Source organism: Cupressus sempervirens, chromosome 4, assembly GCF_028749045.1.
Source record: "Cupressus sempervirens isolate cs-2001-9-10 chromosome 4, ASM2874904v1, whole genome shotgun sequence".
Lineage (NCBI taxonomy): Eukaryota > Viridiplantae > Streptophyta > Pinopsida > Cupressales > Cupressaceae > Cupressus > Cupressus sempervirens.
Genome location: NC_143121.1, coordinates 167724781 through 167751075, shown reverse-complemented (window position 1 = coordinate 167751075; position 26295 = coordinate 167724781). Strand labels below are relative to the sequence as shown.

The 26295-nt window shown below is 36.2% G+C and overlaps 1 protein-coding gene across 3 annotated transcripts in view; it reads left to right on the top strand.

Moving 5' to 3' along the window:
* Positions 1-26295, top strand: part of LOC149560512 (G-protein coupled receptor) — a 209227-nt gene that overhangs the window by 60297 nt on the left and 122635 nt on the right. For all 3 annotated transcript variants that reach the window (XM_089824706.1, XM_089824707.1, XM_089824709.1), the window contains 2 exons: positions 17233-17301; positions 17718-17792. In XM_089824706.1, coding sequence (XP_089680832.1) covers positions 17233-17301; positions 17718-17792 — 144 coding nt within the window. The remainder of the gene's footprint in view (positions 1-17232; positions 17302-17717; positions 17793-26295) is intronic.

The following is a 26295-nucleotide window of genomic DNA, read 5'->3' as shown; positions in this document are numbered from 1 at the left end:
GGAAAGGTGATATAGTATCCCCTTGTCGTATTCCTCTAGATATGCTGAAAAAGCCTTAGGGGTTACCATTTATGAGAAGGGAAATTTTTGGTGTCAAAATACAGTTATATATTAAGTTGATCCATTGATGCAAGATTCCAAAAGTTTTGAGTGTTTTGCATAAGAATCTCTAGTTTACTTTATCATAGGCTTTTTGGATATCTTACTTTATAAGCATACAAGATTCCTTATTAGTTTGTATATAATTAATTAATTATTGGATTATGATAATACCATAAAAAATTGACCTATTAGGAACACAATCCGTCTATTCCTCTAAAATGAGCTTTGGTAGTGCTTTTTTAAGTCTGTTAGCTAATGCTTTTGAGAGAATGTTGTAGATTGCATTACATAAAGCTATGGGCCTAAAGTCTCTTGGATCCACATTTTTATTTTTCTTTGGGATTAAAGCTAGGAATGTATTGTTAATAACAGTTAGTAGGGATCCAAAATTCCTAGGTTTGCTTCAATAGCCTCCCAAAGGTCATCTCTTCAAATATCCCAACATTTTTGAAAGAAAAAAACTTGAAAGCCATCAGGGCCCAGGGATTTATCAGGGTTAAGTTGAAAGAGGGCATCTATAATTTCTTATTTAGGATTCGAAATTATTTAGGATATCTATATAATATTTAACAAAAGCTTCCACTATCTCATTTGGGTTTTTAATTATCCTCCTTGCATAATTCTTGAATTTTACTATTCTATTAATATTTCTTCTATTGATAGTATTGTTATGATTTGTTCTTTGTATTTCTATCACCTTCTAACAACCATGTTTCTCTTGATTTCTGTTTCCAGAATATTTCTTCTTTTGCTAGGATATTATCCTGTTTAGCCAGAAACTTTTTTTCTTTGATTTATTTGTCATTATCTATTTGTACCTTGATGATTTCTTCATTTAGGTTTTTCAATTCTTCTTTGTTTTGTAATTTTTCTTTAAATATGTTGTTAAAATGGTCTTTATTCCATTTATTAATTTTTTTCTTTTAATGATTTTAGTTTTACTGTAAAACAAAACATCCTTCAACCTTCAAATTTCTCTTCATGCAACCATTGTTTTATATTATTAAGAAATTTTTTATCTAGAAACCACATTTTTTCACATTTAAATGGCTTTTGTGGTTCATCTATTTCTAGCCTAACGGGATAGTGATAAGATTTTGTACTAGGGAGGATGACTATACTAAAAGGACGATTAAATGAGATTAAATTTCGTATAGATATAGATCTATTCAATCTTTTTGCTTGGCTCCTCTTTCCGCAAGCCGTACGGTTAGTGATTTCCCCATCAAGTGGCCGTTCGTGAAGAATTTATGCTTCCTCTGAGCTGTATGTCCCAGTATTTGTCCCTTTAGTGGCTGTACAGTTCCTTAATTGATTATAATCTCGTTCTTCATTTATTACTTCCATACTCCTTTATTCCCTAATCTGATCTCTTATTACTTTGTACCCGCACTCAAAATTTATGTTACTCTATATTTTATCTACATTTACTTATCTCATATATATACAATATTTACATACATACAGTATTTACAGTTGTTATTTTCTCAGTTGTTCGTTGGTAGGGCAATATTTCTTTCATGATATATTTTTAGCTTCAACCCATTCACTGCGTCGGCTACTTCCTTTCCGTCTAGCGTCCATAGTTTGATTTTTTTTTATCACCCACTTTGTAGATTTTATATGGCTCGGCCCACTTTATTCTAAATCTGCTTGGTCTGATCTCGTTATGCCCATTATCCTTCAACACTAGTTGTCCCAATTGAAATCTGTTCATCTTCGAGTGCTTGTCGTGCCATGCCTTTTGCCTGTTCTGTGTAACCTTCGTGGCCCATTGTGCCTACAATCGTCACTCATCAAGTTTATTTAAATTATACCATCCCTCCATCGAACTGTCCATATCTCCAAGCTTGTTTTCGATTGCAATCCTTGAACTTGGTACCATGAATTTTGTCAGCTGCCACTCCTTGCCATCAATAATTGTATTCTTGATTCTAGAACCTTCACTCCATACAATTGCAATTTTTATTAAGCCCTTCCTCTTTGTTTCCTGTACGGATCGTATGATGTGTTTTCCTTGCTATCAGTACCTTTCTACTAAATCCGTAGTGCGGCGTAACATTTTTTTTCCACATTGTTCGTTCATTGTGTATCGTACAGTGAAATCTTTCCTTTTGTTGGGTTCGTACGATATGTTCTTCAGCTTCAGCATAACCTCCTTTCCTTCTTTCGCTTCTTTGTATTCCTTCAGACATTCATTTTCCTCTCCTTTCTCACCCTTGTCGACTCTTAACATATTACAGCTCAAAAAGAGCTCATAATCCTCCATCTGCCAATGGAATAGGCCGTTCACCGAGTCTAGGTCGTCATCATTCGACACTCCTAATCTCAACACTCCTTTGTCCGGTTCTGTTCTTTTCTTTCCTTTATTGTCACTCTTGCCTCCACCTTCTGAGTCTTATGACGTTGCCTCTTCCCCTACCATTTGTGTATGCAAGTCAATTATGAATCTTCTACCTCCACGCTCCATGGATAGGGTGTTCTGTTTCCAATCATGTTTTACTTTTGCTTGCACCAACCACTGCCGTCCAAGGATGGCGTCGTACCCTCTTCTCTTCAGTGGGATGAGCACAAATTCTAGTAAAAATGGTTGTGTCCCAATCATTACCGGTTGTGCCATCAAAGTTCCCAATGGTTTTATCCCATGCTGATTTGCCATGAGTAACTGGACAGTAGGTGGCCATAGCGTGGGTTGTTCTAGCTTTTTCCAAATATCTTCCGGTTGTACGTTCTCACCCGATCCTCCATCTACAATTGTGTCTGTGAGCACAGTACCCAGAATGCCCATCTCCACTACCGCCAGATGTCTTCGTGTCGTAAGTGCTAGTAACATCGAGTTTGCTGCCATTGTTTCATTACTATCACTGGTTTCCTCCATCACTTTTGGGGACAGTGTCATATTCAAAATTGCCGTACGCAACTGTGGCGTCGTGAGAAGGTCATTTAGTTTAATAGGAATTTCCGTTTGCATTATCTGCCTCATCATGTTCTATTCCGCCAAGTTCCTTTTTCGAAGTTTCGACAGTGTCTTTGACTTGTGATTTCCCTGTTTCCATTTGCTTTTCTATCTCTGTTCATGCTTTTTGTAGCCTCTCCTCTTCTTTTGCATCAGGGTATTTTGCTTTCTTTGCCTGCTCCCGTGTGACCGCCAGGACCTTCTCGTTAGGACCTTCTCGTTACATGTTTTAATGCTTAACAGATTTACGTCTTGCTTTGGGTATTTTGAATCTTCGTGGTCCCCCAAACCACACTATCTACATAGTAGCTGCGGCGTCTCCTTCGTAGTACAGTCCTTAGTGAAGTGGCCCTAGAGATTGCACGCACGACACTAAATTATCGGCCATCCACTCACATCGTACTATATTTGACTCCGACCTCCATTGTTACTATTGTTGTTATTGCCACCCCTTTCGTGTCTATTATTGTTGCGATATCATCCTGAAGTTGCATCGTTGTTTGTGTTATTCCTAGTGGACACTTCTTGCGTAAGTAACACTTGCTAGTGTCCTTTTGATTTCATGTTAAACGAACACTCCTTTAGGGAATGTCCTGCAACTTGGCAGATGTCACAAAATTGTTTTTTCGAGCATGAATGTAATAACCCCAATAGGTTATAACTTCTTCAATCACCAAAAAAAATCTTTATACTTCAGTTGTTTGACATTTCGTCAAACACTTTGCAAGCAAGGGTCATCTGACTGATATAACTTTTCAGATTGCTGTAGTGATTCTTGTTTGGATTTGCCTCAAAGAGAATGCTTACAAAGACTCCAAATTGTCTAAACAATGTCCTAACATAAATATGCAACTAATTTTGGCAATAGTGAATGCATATATGAGTTCTAATCATGAAAATGATCACCTACAACCAACTGATATTTTAACAAACAGTTGGTATGCAAGGTAACTGCCTGATAAAAAATGATATATTAATGCTCAAGGACAACTATTAATGACCAGCAATTGTATCTCCTTGATTGAGAATGAGTATCCAATACAATATTCATACTAAGTTAGCCAAGACTCTTGGCATTTACAAAGATATCAAAATATGATGAGTGCTGGTAAAGTAATATGCACCTACAGCTACCAATGAAAACTAATGCAACACTAAATATCTAACTTCAATACTCCCCTACAGCAGTATGCTAATCACATGCATGATTAAATACAACTAAAGCCATGGATTGCTGATACCATTGTGAGGAATGTAAAAATGAATGATATATCTATTAATGAATGATAGGTCTGATACGAAATGACAATTACAACAGCACTCTATAGTGAAAAGCAACTATGAAAATACACATCAGACCTGGCATATGAAGTCGCCTTAGAGAATAGATGTATTGCAATACCACTGAACAGAAAATAACCTCCTCAAGTGCCCAAGTCGTGCCTCTCTAGCTACCGCCCCTGATTGTAGATGGCTGTAATAATTTTCTTTGCTTTTTCGAATTTGCTTTTTCGGATTGCTCTTTTTCGAACTGCTTTTTTTATTCAAATATTTTTTCTCAATGTAGCACAAATAGAAGACTGAAGTATCTTCCTCCCAGCTGCAATAATTCAAGTGATATTTCACACTCTCAAAATCGCGTACCAATTGAGAGTTTTCGTTCTCAATGGCCAGTTGTGACTATTGCAGAAACCCAAGGCTCCACAATGCACATCAACAAACATCAACATCAACAACAACAAATTTGGATGATTAGAATGAAGCCCGGGGTGCCTATTTATTCTTTTTCCTCCACTTTCTCCAGAAGCTTCTAGAACATTATTTTGTTTTATCTATTAAGTGACTTTATAAAATATCTTATAATTCAAGTCACTTTATTAAATTAATTAAATATAAAGTTACCTTTTCATATTTATTTATTTGATAACTTTATAAATAATTAACTTAATACCACTTATTTATTTAATTAAAATAATTAATTAGTCATCCTCATAAAATATTCATTATTTTGAACAACCTAATTAATTAAATTAATTAAATCAAATTGCCTCCAAAATGGGGACATGACAATGAACCCTTTGTATGGCCATCCTCTTTATAGTCTATGCACCACAGTTCTTCCTTCAATGTGTTTGGATTCTTTTTCAAATTCTTAAATTCTTTCATCATCTGAAGCATATCTTTCTGTAAGCTCGAACCTTCTTGTTCGATTCCTCGTCACTACTGCTACTTCTAGACGATGAATCGTCTGAATTCGATGACTTATGCTTTTTCTTCTTACTTGTCTTCTACTCGCTTTCTAGATCCATCGCACAATTATACGCATTGATGTATGATGTGGGTGGTACGATCTTCATTTTTTGTTTTAGAGCCGGCCGTAGCCTCTCCACAACCCATCGTTTCTTCAATCCATCCGCTAGTTGACTTTCCATCTTCCCAACTAGCTCTTTTAGCCATCTGGCATAGGCCCAGATTGTTTCATTCTTTCCTTGCTTGGTGCTATATATCTCCACTACTATTTCATTATCGTCTCGCAGCAACCGAAACTCTACTATGAACTCTTTTCTAAGTTTCTAAGGGTTGATGTTCGAAAACCAATCAATTGCCACACCCCATAGGGTTGCTAGGAACTGTCAGACCCAATCATCCTCATTCATCATGCCATTTTCTGTTCATATGGTTTCGCATGTCTTGCAATGTCTGATTGGATTTGCTGTTCCATCACCATTAAACTTCGGTAATCTTTCTTTGGGACCTGCCATCACTACTTTCTTTTGATTCTTAGGTACTTGCTGAGCACCCACTTTATTCAAAGTATCCGCGTTGTTCTGAATATCTGCACTGTTTTGAGTACCTGTGCTATTCTAAGCACCTGCACTATTCTACATAGCCTCGTTGTTTTGTACAACCGCACTACTTCACACAACCATCCTACTTTTGACAATCGCGTTACTTGGTGAGAAAAGATCTTCAAGTGAAGTTCGATTATCTTCCTGTATCCTTTTATCAGGTGTATCGGGAATGAAGAGTTCACTCCACGCTTGTGCTTCCTTGGCACTTCGAGCCTTGCGAGTTGCTTCCCTTCCGTTCGGCTACTCTACCCTCATAGTATACAAGTTAATGAAATCCTCCCTTGTTTTCTCCACCAAATTCAATCACTGTTGAGTCTCCTCCAACAATTCCTCGGTACTTCTCGGCCTACTAGGTGAGTGCACTCCATTTGTCTGTGTCCCTTCACCCCCTCGGTGTCTGTTGGTAATCTACTGAACTTTCTGTCTGTGCTTTGCTTGCTGTGCTAAAATTAAAACTTCTTGTGCTGTACCCATTTCATCCTTGTCTTTTACCTTGTTCCTATCCTTGTTAAGCAAATTCAACATTAATCTTCATAACATTCCTTCATTCCAGATTTGTCTAGCAACGACGCCAAATGTTTACCATACAGGGCAAACGGTTTATTAATGCATTAAGACAATAGACAAGAGTATGTAACACAAAAGTATTCCTTTTATTATTCACATGTATGCAGAAGATACTATATATTCGATATATTTGAATACAATGATGATGATTACAAAGTCCATTCCAGAGGGTGTACATATACCTTCCCAAAGGGGTGATTCAACCGTCATGCATCCATTCGGATACAATTCTACCCATCGGCTGCAATATAGATTTTATCAACAACAATGGTCGTGGATCCACTTGCTTTTTCTCTTGAATCTAGAATTGCATTAAAATCTCTTCCCCTAATGAAAACACTTTTTGGTGGATTTAACTCTAGATAATTACTTATCTCATTTCACATTTCTTTCTTATTTGTTGTTGGTGTTGGCCCATACACATCAATAAGAAAGAAGTCAGTTTTGCTTCCGAAGCTTTTTACTTCCCCCCCTATCTAATTGCTTTTGGTTTTAAGTGGCGAGAAAACTACCCTCTTTGGGTCCCATATAATACCAATCCCACTAGAGGCCCCAATTGAATTAACTAGTTCCATTTATCATGGTCCCAATTTTCTTCTAAGTATTTCTCCTCCTTTGTTAAGTTTCGTTTCTTGTATTAATACTATATTTGATTCAAATCATGTTAATTGTTCTCGAGTAAGCGCTTCTTGTTAGGGGCATATAGGCCCCTAACATTCCATGTTGTTAGATTCATGGCTTCGTGGGAAGGAACTTCCCCTTCTCTACATTCAAAAGATCATTAATCTTTTTCTAGTTACTAACCAGACCTGTAGCTCCTCTAAGTTCAGCTAAGGATTTCTTTCCTCTTTTTTGTATTGTTTTCCACATATTGGATGTTCTAAGCCTTGCAAATTTGCCACAATACCAAAGGTGTTTAGATTTTTACTAGCGTTCTGCACACTTTTAGCAATAGATTCAGCTTCCTCTTTATCTGAATATTCTTTTTCTAGTTCTTTCATAAATTTGTTACTAAATCCCCTGTCATCCTTATCCATACCTGTGCCTACAATTTTCTTAATATCAATATTTACACCATTTATTTTGTCTATATCTTGCTGAAATTCTTCTATTTCATGGATCCCAAACTTCTCCCAATTTTTTATTTTTCCCACTTTATTGCTATCTAGATTGTACAACCTCCAGTTATCTGGGATCTCTTGATTTATCAATTCAGATTTTCTTAAAAATGTTTCTTACTCAATAGGAATATATCTGCAAGCTCCTTTTCTTTTCTCTTCTTTTTCTTGGAAGGGTGGAATAGATTCCATTTCCTTTTGTTTTACTTTATTATACTCTTTTATTGTTGTTATATCCGAATGTTTATCTTCCCCAATTCTTACCGAAATGCCTAAGACTGTGTTTTGTTTTCCCAACATTTTTACGGAGAGTTTAATTATATTAATCAATTGAAAAGAGAAAATACTCAAGAAAATTCAAACTTCCTCTCTTCCCATACTTTTCTCTCTCCATGTACTAAAACTTTAGAGAGAAGTATGGGTTAAGGTTTTAAGTTTGAGTTTCCACTCTCTCTCCTCCAATTTTTCTCTCTCCACGTACTAAAACTTTAGAGGGAAGTACGGGTTAAGGTTTTGGGTTTGAGTTTCACTTTTTCTCTCTCCACGTACTAACATACTCTCTCTCCCCGTACTCCAACTTTTTAACCTAATCCTAACCCGAACTTCCCCAGTGTTAGTTATTCCATGAAAACTCAAAAACATAGAAGTTTTCACTTGGGTGATTGGTCAAATATCTTGCAAGCTACAGAGGAAGAAAGTTAGAGGCAGCTTCCTAATGTTGGAGAGAATTCATCCTGTACGTGTGTGAAACAATACTTGAAGTTCTTTGATAAAAAAAAATAGCACTCACGGCATTCCTTGGGACCATAGACAAGGCATGTGCACTGTTATCTTTATGACCTATGGCCTGACATTCATTCCATTATTAAAGTTGTTGATTAGAGACAAAGACGTTTCTATATGCAAGAGTAGTTAGTTGTTATAGAAAGTAGTGGTTGAGGAATAGACACAAAAGAAGGTGTGAAGGATGAGATTTGAAATAGTAAGAAATGTTGCGGATGCCCAGCCACCCACAGCCAGACAAGCCGCATGAAATCCATTTGACTAAATGCTCTAGCCTTTAGCCTGCTGCCGATGGTTCCCTGGTCACTTGAAAATCTATGCACTACTTATCTACCTGCCAACAGAACAAAGAAACATGCGCATAGGTGATGGAGAGAAGTATCAAACTGTTTGATTAAATGCCTAAATTAATACTCTCTGAATGTTTTAAAGTCAATCACCCACGTCTCGATATGAAGGTATCAATTTATTTCAAGATTATAGGGGTCCTTGGGCCATATGATTAGCTTCACTTTAACTCTAAAATTCTCTAACTTTATGTTGCTGGAGTCCACAAAGAAAACATGTTCAATGCCAAAGTAAGATGAGATTTGAGTGAAGGCACAGTCACAGATAAAGGAGAGTACGAAAAATGTTTGTCTTGACACCACTTCTGACGACTTCATGGGAACAATCAAACATGGGGAGATTAATCTTTGAAATGTCTGTGGTTTCATAGTGATAATTATGGTAGCAACAGTAATAATGCATGTGAATTAATTGACATTCCTCCACCCGTGATAGCTAATGGAAGGTATGTGAGTTGTTCAAAGTAATGACAGATGCAAGAAACATGGTGAGAACATAGACAAGATTTGTGTTGTTTTGATTGAAGGCCAGATTCATGCGACTTGTGGCCTTGAAGGAGATTAACGAACTCATTTGCAGCCCATGCTATTCACATTGAATACCATCAAAGCACAGTCAGACGATGACAACTCTTCAGCCTACAAACACGTTAACTAGATTTAAAATTGGTAATTCATTCTTGCAAGATAGTTTCAGCTCTACAAATATTTGAAGGCGGCTATTGTAAGAACCCACTTCACAGTCATAGTTGCCAGCCAATCATTATTTGCGGTATCTACTCTTTGTACGCAGGATGTAAAAATTGAGGAAGCTTGCTATATGTTCGACAGAACTTCTCTAAGGATCTAATCTGAGAGACGTAATGATTGAGGTATTCAACAAATAAATTCGATCAAAACAGAACAGTTGGTGGGGGTGATTATGTAGAGTGCTTAGATATATTGTATAAAAGGGTTTGTCAAGCGAATATGATCTCGTGGAATCTGGAGCTTGACTAAAGGTATTTTTACAATATACAATCTTAATCCAATCAGTAGAGGAAACATGAAAGAAGAATACCACCTCATAGATATGAGTAGCTTGATTGGAATCCACAACACTGAGATGGATGGCCTTCACTGTCGTCTTCACTACTGATGCAACATTGCAAGTAGCCTCTATGATTGATCATCAATTTTCCTTATAAATTTGTGCTTGACCATAGCCTGATGGTTTATAATTAGGAGCAGAAACCTATGAAACCTTTTTTTTCAATGTTCAGACAAAATGCCAAGTCAAAGGTGTGCTCATATTGTTTGACGAAATGCCTTTGCTGCATCTAAAGGTTGGATTCTCAAAGTGAAGTAAAGATTTTGGTGAAGTTTTAATTGAAGAAGATATAACATGAATTTGATATAAAGAAAAGTGGCTATCGACTCCGCACAATTTGCCAGGACAGCCCTTGACAGGTGACAATATGAGGTATCAATTTCAAGGTAAGGAACCTCCTGTAATACTAAAAAGCACGCTCCCCGAAATATCTGACACAAAGATGGGGCATTTAGAAATTGCAGACTTCTGGAAGATGATGAGCAAAGAAGATAAATCACCCCTGGCACGTCGAACGCTGGAAAGTGGTCTGGCCCATGCAGGAGGACATCCGCTCGCAGTTCAATGTGTGGAATTGGTGTTAGAATGTATCAAGGCGTATGATCAGAATTCGAGGGACATCAAGATTGCAGGAGGTAATGTCGTAGCAAGGTTGGACCCAATATCTATATCCATCACTTTCAGATTGCCAGTAAGAGAGGAGTTCACAGAAATTTCTAAAGAAGGTGCCTAGACTTATTTCCATCAGAATAAGAAGACATGTCTCAATGTTATTGCTAAAAGTTGGCTCGATCAACCCAGACGAGGACAATCGCAGTTGCCAAGAATGTTACGCAGGAATATCTTTAATGAAGACATTTCTGATATGATAGTTCTTCTCAATAGAGTAGTGGGAAACCAGATGGCTGAAGATTTTCAAGATTGGATGTTTTTGTATATTAATACCATCACCACTGGAAAGCAATTTATAGATTGGGGAGAAATGATTAGCGATGCCCTCCATTACCAGTTGACAGGATTCAATGCAAATCAAGGATTTTACATGTCCTCATATCTACTGTACGCAATTGCAAGTATGAAGTCATGGCCCGGTCTAAATCCTTATGGGGAGTATAGCTTGACCACTCAAATTTATAACTATTACCCCCAGTTGCAATTGAAACAAAGCAATACACACTTCCGCAGGGTGAATGATGCTTTTTCTATGCTCACTGCCAGGGAACTACAAGGAGACATAGGACTCCGAATTTCTCTTGAAGCGACCAGTCTCATTAGTATTTATGGTAGCTTCTTCATACAATATCCTCGATTCACTTACATCCGCATTGGAGGTTTCCAAGATTGTCCTCTCATGTTGCCTCGCTTCGTAGATGATAAGTTGGTACTTTCAGAAGTCTGCAGGCAAATTGGTCAAGTAAACAAAAAGTGCAGGAACAAAAGATCCATCCCTTTCCTAATTGGCATTGGACATTACAGTTGTTCGTCTTCTTCGGATGCTCAAAATATTGAGAGATCCATGGTGAACATAACTCTACACTCTTTCTACAGTCGCTTTCCATTTGATAGTAGCGGGTATGTTAAAAATAACTTGGCACTTGGACCTGGCTATCTTCATTTCCCCACATTGGAAGATTATTGGGCTAATTGTGAGAATGATTTTGAAGTTAGAAAAAGGGACTGGATGAGATTTACAATACAACAAATCATTGATTACAAAATGGGATGGGATGTGACAGGCGTAACGGAAGACGGGTCAGACTTGATTGATCCTTACTTCTTTGAGTGGATACAATTACTAGAATTGCCATATATCAATTGGTCGCTGCCAGAACTAAAAGACCTCAAGGAAAGGACTTTCTTTGTGATTCAACGAACTGAGACTTGGTTAAAGAATAAAGTCCAAGAAGCCAATACTACTAAGTCAACAGGAAGAAGTAGTGTAAATAATAATAATACCTCTCAAGAAGGAACATTAGTTTCAACCATTCCGTCTTCTATTCCTACATCCTCAGGCTCTTTGCATAGCACACAAGGGGGAGATGATGGTGAAGATCTAGATAAACGAGTTGATCTAGCATCAGCATGTGAACTCAACATGGTTACCAGGAAGAAGAGATCAAAACCCAAGGAGAAGACCTTAAAGCCAATTCAACAAATGATTGATGAAGCTCCTGAGATGAATACTTTACCATCATTTGTAGATGAGATGATTCAATCCATAGCATCTCCTACACGTTCATTGTCTCCCAAAAGCACAGAAGCAATCCAAGAGGAGCTAGTTGTAGAAAATGTGCATAACTTGAACTTATCATCTACAGTCTTGCAGCTTCCTTCAGTAATTGGTCCATCTGCTAGTATCTCAACATCTTGGTTACAACAAAGTTTGGAGAGAAAGAAGAAAAGGGTGATTCAATTGGAAGCGCCCAATCTAGATGTTGTAGCTGACTTGATGCACAGAAGTACAAAGATAAAGAAGACTAAAATGGATTCCAGACTAGCAGTGAGCCCCACTACAGGTAATTTATCTGTTGAAATTGCACAACCAGTCACAGAAAAGGACATAAATGAGGCAAATGAATCTGACTTTAGCATCACTAAAGTAGATCTAGGCCGGACTACCCGTGAAGGGAAAGAACACAATTTCCAAGTGTCAGCTGCTGTCCTAATAGAACAATCAAGGAGAGATAAGCAAGTTAAGAATCAACTCAAGTGTCAAGTCCAAGCTCTTTCTTCATGCATCAAATTGATGGTTGGTGACTCCTTTCCAAGTCCTAGTTCATCCATAGAAATTATAGAAGATCCGAAGAAGATGTTTGATGAAGAAACCATTCGAAATGTAGGAGAATGCCAAACTTATGGTAAGATGGTGAAAGCATGGGTACAAAGCATGAAAGAACAGGCATCAGGCTTATTTCGAGATGTTCAAGGTATATTTACCAAAGCGGATCATATACAACAAAGCATTCAAAAAGAACTGACAACTCTCAAGGAACAATGAACATTCTGGAAAGAAATTGATGCCAATTTAGTAGAAATTAAGGGCATGGACAGCAATATAGTCAAGTCACTAAAGTTAATCAGCACTGGAGAAGAAGAGCAAATTGATATATGGCTGGAAAATATCCGGTGGAAGAATGATAGTATGAATGAACAATTGAGTGAAGGAGAACAATTCTTAAACTCATGCAAGTTACTGAAAAAGAAAGCCTTGGGGGATATACCGATGATCGTAGAAGGTATTCCTATTAGTGAGCACACTCAAAATCCAGACATATCTTCCATTTTGGAATGCATAGAGACAAAAATCAGCACCGAACTTGGCAGTAAACAAAGTTCAGATGCTAGTGTTATGATGAGATTGAGTAGTCTCTCAGTAACATTGAACTCCTGTACTCAAAACTTGTCAGGTTGTGTTACAGAATTGGATGAAATTAGAAAGGGACATGAGCTGTGTAAGCTGAAGATGCAGAGTTTAATCGTCATTAAGAACAAAACTTTGGCTCAAGTCATCAAATCATTCAGAGCATACAAGGCAAACTTGACTCAGTTGTTGGTAGCACCTACAGATCAAGGAGCAAATTCAAAGAATTAAAAGTGATCAAGGAGCAAATTCAAAGAATTAAAAGTTAGAAGTATTTCTGTCCAAAGTTGTCTTAGAATTTTGTTGATGTATTTTGTAAAAAGGTCAACTTTAGAATTAATTCTAGTTTTCATTTTTCTAACCGTAGTTAAGCTTCAGGGGTTAGAGTTGGTTACAAATCATCTTCAAGTAGCCCAACTCCAACTTTTTGGGTAGTTACGATCCCGAGAAGTTGGTTATTCTAGATTGGCTATAAATTCTTGAAAATCATTGTAATAAGGGACTTTTTTTTGGGGGACTTGGATACAGGGAACACTGATGCTCTGATCATAAAGCAATTTTTGGAAAGTGTGTACAATTGTTGTTTTTGTGTAATCAGTTATTTCTTTCTTTCTTGGTGCAAGAAATAAAAGAAAGTACATTTAGCGTTCTCTCTCCAAGGAATCTGGATTGTTAAAGTGTTGATTCATCTATGATTACTTTCATGGTATGATGTGAGTATTTGTGGATAATTGAATTAGCATTGTGTTGATGAAAGTTCTCAAGCGTAGTCCTTGATAGCTCTCATTAATAGTTTACATCATTTTTATGAAAACGTTGAAGGCGTGTGGTGCATTCGCTATCAATGGTTTTCCTTTCTATTTTCTAAGTTTTTCTTATCTTAATTGAAAAATCTAAAATTTCATCTTATGAGGGAGCTGCCCCTCTAAATGCAGAGGAAGGCCCGATATCAAGGGCCTATCCAACTGTTGTAAACAATTTGCCACATACACTCCGTTGGGCAATTTCTTTAGTGACAAGTCTGTTTACCAACATGTTTTTATCTGACAATGATTCACATGTACCTTGGTGTCTGCTGAACTCATCTCTTGTTCTATAATCACGGGTTGTTTTCTCTTGTTTTCCCTTTCGTAAACTACTCAATCTTTTTTCCAGTCTCATTTTCCCTAGATTCTATGTCTATTTATACCTCTTGATAATGTCTATCTCTGGCTAGTTAGAAGTAACAATGAACCTTTTTCCTTTCCTCATTCTTGATTAGCCTTGCCACTGTTATCGTCCAATGTTTATGAAGGATTTTGTTTTATATTCTCCTTTCTCATTGTTGTATCTAGTCCTACTGGATCTTCTCTTGTCTACCCCTATTGACTCTCATGTATCTTATCCCCTTCAAATGACATTTCCATGTTTATCCTCAGATCATCCCCCAAATTTTGCTCCTGCATGTCCATGTGCGTATTATGATCCTTTCGCAAATGTCATTGTATATCAACATGATGTCCTTCATCAACCTGCTATGTAATTGGATCTTCTCTCTTTTGTCTTCTATAAATAAGTTTTGTTGCTTGCAATTTTTGCATTGTTTCTTCCTACTAATCTTATCTTCTATATCTGAATTTACTAAATCATTTCTCTCAAGTTCATACATATCTTTCACCTTCTCTATTATGTTACATGTTCCAACTCCTTCTGTAGTTATATTTTCATTAGTTTCTTTTGTGTGCTCCTAAACTTGTCTTCTTATGTCTAAACATTGTTGGATTGTTTCTAGGTTTATATCTTCATCCGCCTCCACTATTTCTCCTTCCTCTTTAATCTGCTTTGAAGTTTTGATTAGTTGATAATTCTCTTCTGGGATTGATTATCTCACAATCAATCCTAGAAGAGAATTATCAACTGATATGGATTGTGGAAATCTGATATACTTAGTTTTTATTAGGCTGACTAGATTTTTCCTAACTCTCTCTTGCACTCCAAAATTTAATTGCCCTTATTCCTTTGTTTTATTGTATATTTCTTTTGATTCTAATTGCATTGTGTTGCTAGTGAAAAATATCTTTAGATCTGATGTTCTATTAGCATTCATATAAATGTTATAATCGTTGTCTTGAATCTGGGTCAAACACATTAATTTCTTGGATATGATCTTGGTAAAGATTAAGATTTATTTTGTAGGTTGATCAGTTCGTGATAATTTTAATATGGGCTAAATTCTAGATGTCAGTCTTCGTGTTAACTAAGATTTTAACTTCATTGGAGTACATAAAGCTAGACTCCAGACCTAAAAACTCACCTATGAAATTGCCTGTTCTTTTAAATATCTGAATGTGAATTAGTTCTACTGGGAGGTTTTTTTATTGATATCCAAGTTGGTTTCTTTATTTTACTAACGTGCATTATATCAGAATTAGGAAACCATTTGCAGAAAGTTACACTTTACCCATTATGAAAGCACTGAATTCATGTAAAAGATCATCTCTGATTTGTTTATTATTACAATGAACATAAGCTACAAAATCAGAAAGAGAAATTGTACTTACTCAGTCCTTGCAGCCTGATCTTAACCATTCTGCCAAAGACAATTTTGTAGGTCTTGGATTGTTCCATACTGCATATATTCCTAGGGATTTGCATTCAAACAATTGGCCTTCTGAATAATAATTGCTTATGATTAGTACCTGTTCTTTGCTTTGTTTAGTTTCACACTGCAGTTTCTGATATACATTCCCCTTTCACTCTATATTGTGCATCGGTTGGGAGTGTAGCCTTCCTTTAGTATACACATTGTTTCCTTTTATATAATTATTGTTGAACATCATTGCTGGTTCCTCCTTCTTTGGGTGCTTGTCTTCTTCTTTGAGATTCTCTCTTTGGTTTTTCCATTCTAGCCTTTGTGTGGAGGATTTACTCATACATCCCACATCTTGGATTGTTGCTGTACTTCCCTTTGAAATGGAGATTTGCAAAGTTTGTACTTCTAAAAATCTGACCTTAGTTGTTGGCTGCTTCGACAGATTTTATTGTTTTGCTTGATTTTGATCCAACCCTCCGTATCCAAAGCCTCCATTTTTTGTGATGGGATCAGAGTTTTTCTTCTATGCAGAGTAAGATACTTCGTTGAGGTATCAACATAATTATTAGATTTGTTGATAGATGCCCTAGCCAGGCCATCGAATCTGCTTTTGCAGGGCAGATTTGTGATTGCATTCTTCCTCATATTATAAATAGCTTGTCCATATTTTGCGCTTCCAAAATGTTAGACTTGTTTTGCCTGCCTGAGATTCTTAGGGCATTCATCTTTGTCCTTTGTACCATACGCAATATATCTCACATTTTCTGCAGCGGTATTCACATTTTTCGTTAAGGTTCAGAAGTTTACCATTAAAGAAATTACTTATTTATATATTCATAGATAATATAATTAGTTATTACTAACATTGATTACTAATAGCATTTTTTACTAAAATGTTATTTGATCGTCTATTAGTAATATTGATTATTATCTTCATTATTTGCGAACAACATTGATTACTATTATTGATTAATGTTTATACTTGTATAGGGAATATAAGAATTAATTGTGAATTAAATAGCATATTGCTTAAATAAGGAATTAAATAATTTATATTTTGGAACAATCTATATATGTATTAAAAATCTATTTTGTATCATAGACTTGCAAGTTTTTGATATTTACTAATCAATGTGTAGACGTGTAATTTTATTTTCTATATTTAAATAAATATGGTCTGAATCAAACCTTTTTGAAGCTCCAAACTTGTTAACATTTTTTCTCCCTTAAAGAATTCAAACATGTTAATTATGTGTAGAAGGCAGATTGATGCTCTGACAGTGCAGGTTAAATTTATTTATTGGATTAGATGAGATTGATAATGGTTAAGATAGACAGCTTATTATCTTATATAGAACTTAAGTAGAGAACTGCTACTGACTAAAAGTGTACCTGATTTATTTGACAGTTTGTGCAATATTTTTCCTTCTATATTAGCAATCAAAAACATTGCAATAAAAGGTTTATCTTGATACTTGTTATAGGAACAGAGAGGTGGTCTGCCAGATTTGGAGATCAGATTCTGTAATGATGTACAGATGCGATCAGGCGAAGTAAGAATAGATGTTTCAGATTTGTTTTAGACCTAAAACACTATTTGGTGTTTCTCACACTTTGTTTTCTATCACTGATATGAATTTTCATTACGTTTAAAGGTTCTGGGAGAAGGAATTTTAGACGATCAGTTTCTTTAGATGTCAAATATGCAAATCTTTAATGTCATTTTCTTAATGAATCATGTCATTATGCATTTTAGTAGCCAAGAGTGTATTAATTTAAATTTCTTAATTTTTTGTTGTTCTTCATAGATACATCTTGTTTGGACTATGTTCTTTTACATAGAGCTGCTTGGACAAAAATGTATCAGTACAAGGCATCTTACAAATTCAGTATCTAAGTATGTGCAGTTGACATTAGGTGGTTGAAGCTTAAAAGTGCTGACAAGAAGATTTTGTGGTGGATAATACAGGGATATATAAACTTTGGACATTTTGCACCTTTTAATTACTTTGCCCCTGCAGTTGGAAACATAGACTTTGTTCAAGTAAGTATGGTCAACGACCCTTGAAATTTAAGATTGTTTTGATATTGAATATTTCGCATCATTGGTTTACTTTAACCTTTCCAAGGAATCAAAGGCTTTGTGTAAGTATGTGTATATTGAAGTCTATGGACTTGAGAATATATGGATGTTTGGCATTTCATGTCTGTCTTTGCATGTGGAAAGCCAAAGATTTTGTTTGTCATCTAATTAACATAGAGAGTCGAGAATATTAGGTTCTATGGTTGATTCTAGGTTATGTTGGACAAAGCTTATAAACATCATCAAATATGGAGTACTTACTGAATTCACTTTTGCAATGCTTTCCTTTCTTGTAAATACAACTATCATTATAATTATTTTCATACATACCTGTACACCTGTGCCTTACTAACTACCTGTATCATAGACTTAAGAAGCTGATGTGCCTTTGTACACATAGGTCTGGGACACTTTGTGTTGAGCTCCAAAGAAAAATACAAAAAATGGAAACAAAATCTAAATTATATCAGACAATTAAAATGCAAAGAATCTAACACCAGGATATATAGTGGTTAATCCAGAATGCTTGGATTACATCTACTCTTCAAACAGGGGAAAAATGTCTTGCCTAGATAATTCATAGTGTTGAGGGGTAAAAGCGAGGCAGTTTAATAGGGTTGCAGGTCTCCACTTATTCAGGCCACTAAGCCATTCAAATATGTATGAGAGGGAAAGAGGAGAATTTCCAAATATGATCTCTCTTATAATCCAAATTAGATTAGCTAGAACCCAAAAGAAGGGTGCCAATACTAAATTCAAATTATAAAGGGGAATGCAATACAAGGAAATGTACTCTTTCGACCTTAATAGGATAATGTGAATGTGAAACTGAATTAATTGCTTAAATAATGTAAATCTAGATGCTATGTGTATACAATTAGCCCAATTAAGATATAGATCTAGGGTAAAGATACAAAAGGAAATATAATATGAAAGCCTCGCCCTAGAATGCGTACATGAAGATGTATATAAGCTCCAAAAGTCACAGTTTGAACATTTTTTTGAATATCCAACTGTGGATCTCAGAATGAAATGACAAAAGGAACAAAACCCAAAAATCTCTCGGCAAGAAGAAAAAGGACTAGGTAGACTTGGAAGGGTGTCTTATGGCACGGTTGACGTAGTCTAGTGACATTGCAACAAACTTCTCCAGAGAGGTCTTGCAGAGTAGGTTCCAGATTTGTAAGCTCCAAAGTGATTGCCCTTTAGCCTCCTCAATGAGAGCAATGTATTCAACCTCGGTAGAGGAAAGAGCCTCAAGTTGTTTCTTATGAGATGTCTAGTTAATTGCTGCCTTGACAAAAGTAAACACATAGCTTGTAGGAGATCTCCTTTTGTTTGAATCTCTAGCCATATCATAATCAATATGGCCACTAATATTAGGAGCCTTACTAGTAAAACATAAAGCATGAGAGGAAGTGCCTCTCAAATACAGAAGAATCCATTGAATTGCTTGCCAATGAGTTTTTCCTAGATTATTCATAAAATTACCCACAACTCCCACTAAATGAGTAATGTCTAGATGTGTGCTAACCATTGCATACATCAAATTGCTAACAGCTGAAGAAAACAAAACACCATCCATCTCATTTGCTTCTTTTGGAGTGGAATTAGTCAGGACACATTTTAGAAGACAAGTGGAAGTGATCAGCGAAGGGAGTAGCAACCGGTTTGGCATTTGATGCAATAAACTTCTCCGATACTTTTAAACTATATTTTTCATGAGATATTTGATTTCTCATATTTGCCTATTTTTGATTATATCCATCCCAAGAATTCTTTTTGCTGGCCCTAAATCTTTCATGGAAAAACAAAGAGCTAAATGCATTTCAACTCATGGACAACTCGCACACTATTCCCAGCAGTCAACATATCATTAACATAAAGTAAGAGAATGGAAAACTCACCATTTGGAAGCATCTTGTAATAAACATAGGGGTCTAATTTGCAATGAGTAAAATTTTGTTGTCATAAAATTACCAAATTTTGAATACCATTGTCCCGGAACTTGCTTCAGCCCATACAACTCTTTAATCTACAATATAGATGCTCCTGCCCCTGTTTCATGAAACCTTCAGGCTGCTCTATGTATAATTCCTCTTGAATATCACCATGTAGAAACGCTGTTTTTACAACAAGTTGCTCAAGCTCAAGATCCCAAGATGCTTCTATGCCAAAAAACAAACGAATTGTTTGCATTTTTACAAATGGAGAGAAAATATCTTTAAAATCAACACCCTTTTGTTGAGCAAAGGCTTTCACCATTAATCTGGCATTGTATCTTTTCCATCCTCCGTCTTCCTCTTTTATCGGGTAGACCTGATTATTTTTTCAGAGCTTTTCGATTGGGTGGAAGTGGTACTAGATCCTATGTCTAATTGGCATCGAAGGGGCTCCAATTCATCCTTCATGGCATTCATCCAATGTATTAAATTAATTTGATTGCAGGCCTCTTTAAAAGTTGGAGGCTTTGCTTGATTAGAACAGAAGGAAAAGGTAACTCATAATCATCATATTTTCTTACATTTTCTTTCTCCAGTAGATCTCCATAGCTGATCTTTTGTCTCACTTCCAGTAAATCTCTGTGGATTATCAACATTTCGGTGTTGGACCCCCTCAACATGACAACCAAGCATTTCTTTTTGTCCTTGCCCATTGATTTCCTGTGTATCAGGCTCATGTGGTAGAATGAGCTTTTGTGGCAAGGGAGGTGGATTATAGGCTAGAGGAACTGAGGGTAGCGCATCATAATGAGTATGTGCTAGATTGAATGGTAGTAGTAAGTGTTTGGGTGTGCGTGCATTGAGAGGAGGCATGGGTCGCTTCTCCCAACGATTGATTAGACAAAGTAGGGGACGTCTGCTCCATGTTGACCACATAAGTGTTGGGCGCAGAAGATGCAAGTTGCAGGTAAAATAGTGCATTGTGCTCTATAGGTAAATCATCGCCTGACGTAGAAGTGGCACCAGCATGGACACTGGAGAGTTTTGTGGCATCAAGGCCAGAAAATGGACAATGTGAAGTAGCATTGGCAAGTTAGCGTAGGAGTGAGCGCAAGGCATGAGGGTTTGTCAAACAGAGAGGATGACACATGACAGTCTGCTTTGGCTTGGGGTAAAGCATGAATCTACATAGATGTGGGGGTATTTGTGAACATAGGAGGTTGTAGAGGATTATTGAAGGTAGGCAATACAATGGATGAAACAAAACTAATATTTTTAGTGCATGTTACATTGCTATGAATAATGGGATTAGAACCATTATCAAATAAGTCGAATTTAAAATAATCATGAAAAGTAGTGTTTAGTTTTTGCAAACCTGGAAAGGGCTTTTGGTTAAATACAACATCTTGACTGCAGATCACTTTATTAGCAATCGGAGCCCACAAGCGAAAACCAAATTGATCCTCAACATACCCTAGAAATACACACCTTTAGGATTTAAAATCCAATTTTGTTCTCAGTTCTTTAGTAATATGGTCATATGCATCACAAGAAAAACCACACAAATGTTTAAATGAAATTCTTTTACCAGTCCACCTCTCTTCCAGAATATTAAAATCAAGGCGAGATGAAGGGGCTCGATTATTTAAATAAATAACAGTATTGCACGCCTCTGCCCAAGATTCCTTCCCTAAACCAGCATTGGAGAGCATTCACCGAGCTCTCTTTTAAATAGTCTGATTCAATCTCTCAGCTGCACCATTTTCTTCAGGTGTACAAGGGATTGTTTTAATCCTTTAAATACCATGATCTACACAAAGGTTATCAAACTCCAAAGACCAAAAGTTGCCACCATTATCAGTTAATAAACATTTAATTTCTTTCCCAATCTGATTTTCAGCCATAACCTAAAAACTTTTAAATTTTGAAAATACTTCTGATTTGTTATTCAACATGTAAATCCATACTTTATGAGTGCAATCATCAAGAAATGTGACAAAGTAATCAGCACCACCAATTGAAGTTACCTTTGTAGGAGCAAAAACTTCGGAATGCACAAAGCTCTAATGGTGAAGATTTCTTCTCATGACCTGACCTTACGAAGCTGGTTCGATTTTGTTTGCCACAAAGGCAATGTTTGCATGACTCCAAATTGATTGATTTAAGATCTGGGAGCTCATGTCTTTGAAGCATTACTTCAAGACCCTTTTTACTCATGTGATCAATGCTCTTATGCCAAAGTTCAGTATTATTATCCACAACTACCATGGCTATGCCCACTTCAAAATTGTTCTGTAAAATATATAAACTTCCTAATTTCTTTCCTTTAGCCAAAACCAACTACCCTTTTGATACTTTCCAAGAATCAAGATCAAAATTAACATTACAGCCTTGTGTGTAAACTTGACTCACAAATATTAGATTATGTTTAAGTGTGGGACATGCCTAACATCTTTCAAAAGCCATTTATTACCATTTTTCAGCAACAATAAAATATCCCCTTTACCGACAATGTCACATTCTTTGTTATCCCCAAGAAAAATTTCACCAAACATACCTTCATGGTAATTTGTGAAAGCACTCCGACATGGAGTAGCATGAAAAGGTGCACTTGAATCGAGAACCCATGAGCTTGCATTTGTGTCACCAGCTGCAAGAACCAAAACTCGGTCTTTAACCGCTGCAGTATGTACACCATCATTAATTACTTTATTTGGGCCTTTTTATAATTCCAACATTGCTTCTTTGTGTGGCCTGGTTTACCACAAAACCAGCAAGTGCCATTTCTGCCCCTTGATTTTTAATGATGAGATGATTGTACTCTTCCATTGTTGTTGTGTTTTGCTTCGTTCTTGACTTCTACCTCAATTGCTTATGCTCATAGTTGTGAGAGCATCACTAGAGGAAGATTCTTGGTTCTTGCTTTGCATGTCTTTGTGGAGAAGTGTAGCTGCAACTTCATCAAATTTCAACTTATTCTTGGCTACTACTGAAGTACTCACAGATGTTACTACTCCTTAACAACTGTTCGGAAGTGAACATAATACTAAAATTGCTTTTATCTCATCATCTAAAGGTATACCAACTGAAATCAGCCAAGTAACTAAAGTATTGAACTCATTTAGATGATTAGACATCACTCCCCTTTCTTTCATTTTTCAGATTGTATAACTTCTTCATTATAAAAAAGTTGTTTGATGCTGAAGGTTTCTCGTATAACAAAGATAATTTCTCAACCAGCTCTCTCATTGTCTTCTCTCCTGAAACATTAAGTAACACATTGCTTGATAGTGCTAGAAACTTTGTTACCCTTGCTTTCAAATCAAGTTTATCCCAGTCCTTGTCCCACATAGAACCTTTTCCGTTTTCTTTACCAAGCAATGCAGGTTGCAAATGCTTGATAAGCGATGACTCTATTCATATTGACACTTTCCATAACCCAAAATTTTGCCCAATTTTTTTTTTCGATTTTCCATTTATCTGCCTTATCCATGGTGCCGAAAAATCTCCACCAATTTTCAAAAAATCAATTTGAGCTTGACCAACTCTGATATCAATTGTTGAGCTACAAAGAAAAATATAGAAAACAAAAATGAAATCTAAACTATATCAGACAACTAAAATGCAAAGAATTAAACATGAGGATTTATAATGGTTCATCCAGAATGCCTGGACTACATCCACTCTTTAAGTAGGGGAAAAATTTCTTAGTCAGAAAATACACAATATAACAATATTCAGCAGCTACAAAACTGGTTTTACATATTCATTTCTTCGTACCCAGTGGAAGACGAAAACGCAGGGAAGTGGAAGAGACAATTCTGATTGGGCTGCAACGTTAGAGCAGTTACACATTCTTTTATTCCAAAACCATTACACTTTGTGTGTGTGTGTGTGTGTGTGTGACCATATTCTTTCAGAGCACCTCCTTGTCCTTTGTAAATTTTCTCAGCTAAGCTAGTGCAGTACATATGAAATAAGTTTTTATCTTATGGTGACTAATCCATTGTGGTTTTGTGCTGTTCATTTGTTCTTCTCTATTGGTTAATTGTTATCTTTTTTTTCAGCCTCATCCTTGATTGTCTCTTTAAATTATTGTTATTTGGTATTTCTGATACTATACTGCCCTTGCTCTTATTTTGGGATCAATTTGGGTTTTGTTGATGTGAGTTTTATGCCTCTACAACATGCAAAATTAAATACTTCGTATTTTGAATGAAACACCAAATCGTCACCTCTCTTGACTAAGGATACTCATATGCTAAACAATGCATATGGATTGTGTGATCAAATGAGACAACCCCAAGGTCCCTTCTAGTTTTGGACTTCCAGTCACTTGTAATGATGTGATATGATGGGTATCACAAACAGACTTACATTACAAATTCATTGCATATCAACTACTTCAACATTTTCCAACCAAACAAACTGCAAAATGAAAGGATATAGGAAGATCTAATTTACTCCTACAATGCAAGAGATGATGAATCCCTTTTTTACTCTACTAGACTTAGTTTAGCCATCAACTTCAATCAAGCTAATGCGATCTCCTAAGGGTAAATTTGGATGTTTAGACTATTACTAATCCATTGACACCATCTATCAATTTATATCAATGTGCGAGAAATAGTTGAAGTAAAGCTTATAAATATACCATTCAACCACACAAGGCCAACTTACAATCAACAAGAAGCTAGAGGTTTGGTCTATGCGAGTTCAACAAGATTGATGCATCCAAAATATCTTCCATTCAACTAAACCCTACTTCTAACCTTCACGAAATAAAATCCCTATTTGTATGTGAGGAAATGTAGAAACCATGCAATACTCCAAAGAAGCACAAGTTATCCACCATGAAGACCAACAATGACTTAGCAATTACTTTGATATCGTTTTGACAAACATTTCTACAAGTCTCCCCTCTAACTCTAAAACTAATCTAATGATTTAGAAGTGAGAAGGCCTTAGCCTTTTATACTTGTTCAATTACAATGAATGGCCAGGATTGATTCAAGATCAAGGGTCAAGATTTATCTAACAAAATAGTCCAACCAATAGCTACACTCATTAAATGGTTGATGAATTAAAATAAGCACCAACTTTTGGGCCAATGGGAAAATTACAATGCTTTTGAGAGCCAATGAGAAAATAGATTAGGTAGAGACATGATGTGGACTCCACATGTACACTTGGTATGATTTGATTGAATGTGTTTGGCCATGTGCAATTGGAGCCTTTTGATTGATTGAAAATGTGTGGGCACCACCTCAACATCCTTATCTCACATGCTTGATCAGTTCCTTGATGAGAAGAATATCTCTTGATACTCAACATTATCAAACCTTCAATTGTGGTGGCCCAAGTTGTTTCATCTCTGTGAATTTCTTCTACTTTTGGATATCTTCTCATTGCACTTGTTTGTTCTTGAAATCTTGATTTTCTTGGCCATGATCTTCAAGCGATGAGGCCCTTGGATTTCTAAAGGAAATTCAAGTTGATAATAACTTCCCCTTGTATCCTTGGTTCTTTGATTATCCTCTTGTTGCTATCGACTTTTGCATTTCCACCTTGTTCTCGATCTCAAACCTTGTTTGTCCACTGTGATGGATGACTAGTTATTTGTAGATTCTTCTTCTTGCTTGAAGTCTTTATAGCTTGATTTTGTGATTAGTCCCAATTTTTAAGCCATCAAATATCTACTTTTGGGGGAGGATTTTCCAGCCTTTTGGTTCTATTTCAGTTTTTTGAAAATTGTCAACACTTCGAAAATTCCATTAATGAATCTATTACGATATTAGATAGTTTCTATTATTGTCTATTATTATTTAATGGTTACCTATTTGTAATTTATTGTAAATATTAGAATGTTTCTAACATTTAGTTAGCTGTTAGTTAACTATTAGCTAGAGATAAGGTTTTTTCGCTACTCACAATGATGATTCTGCAACTGCCGTTTGTATTCCTGCAAATTTTTGCTGCTCACTTTTGGAAAAATTGTGCCATTTTTTTGGTTGTTTTTCTCTGGTCGGGACTGTTAGGTGACATTTCTGGGTGCCATTGCCTCTACAAATCGCGCGACCCTACTCTTCTGCAACTCTCGTGACATTTTTCTTGCTAAAATCATTATTTTTTTGGAGCTTGTATGGCTCGCATTTTGGAGCTCCCAGATCTTCATTTTCGTACCCATGCCATTTCTTCCTTTTTGTAGCCTCAAATCGCCATTGTTGGTGGCGTCTAATGTTTCTAAACCTTCTGTTGTTGGCTTACACCTCTAATCCAACCCAATAACTACGATTCATTTGCAAATCAACCATTAATTTGGAGGTTTTTTGCAGCTAGGGCTATTTTTGTTTGAAACCCTAATTTTTTTGCTGGATCCAAAAATATTTTAGAAATTCTTGGTGGGATTTTCGAGTGCTCACTTGGGTTGGCGTTTGTTTTTTCAAGGTGCCTTGATTTTCGTGCTTCAATTTTTGAGCCAACGGATCCAGAATTCAACATCATAATCATTTGGGTTTTTT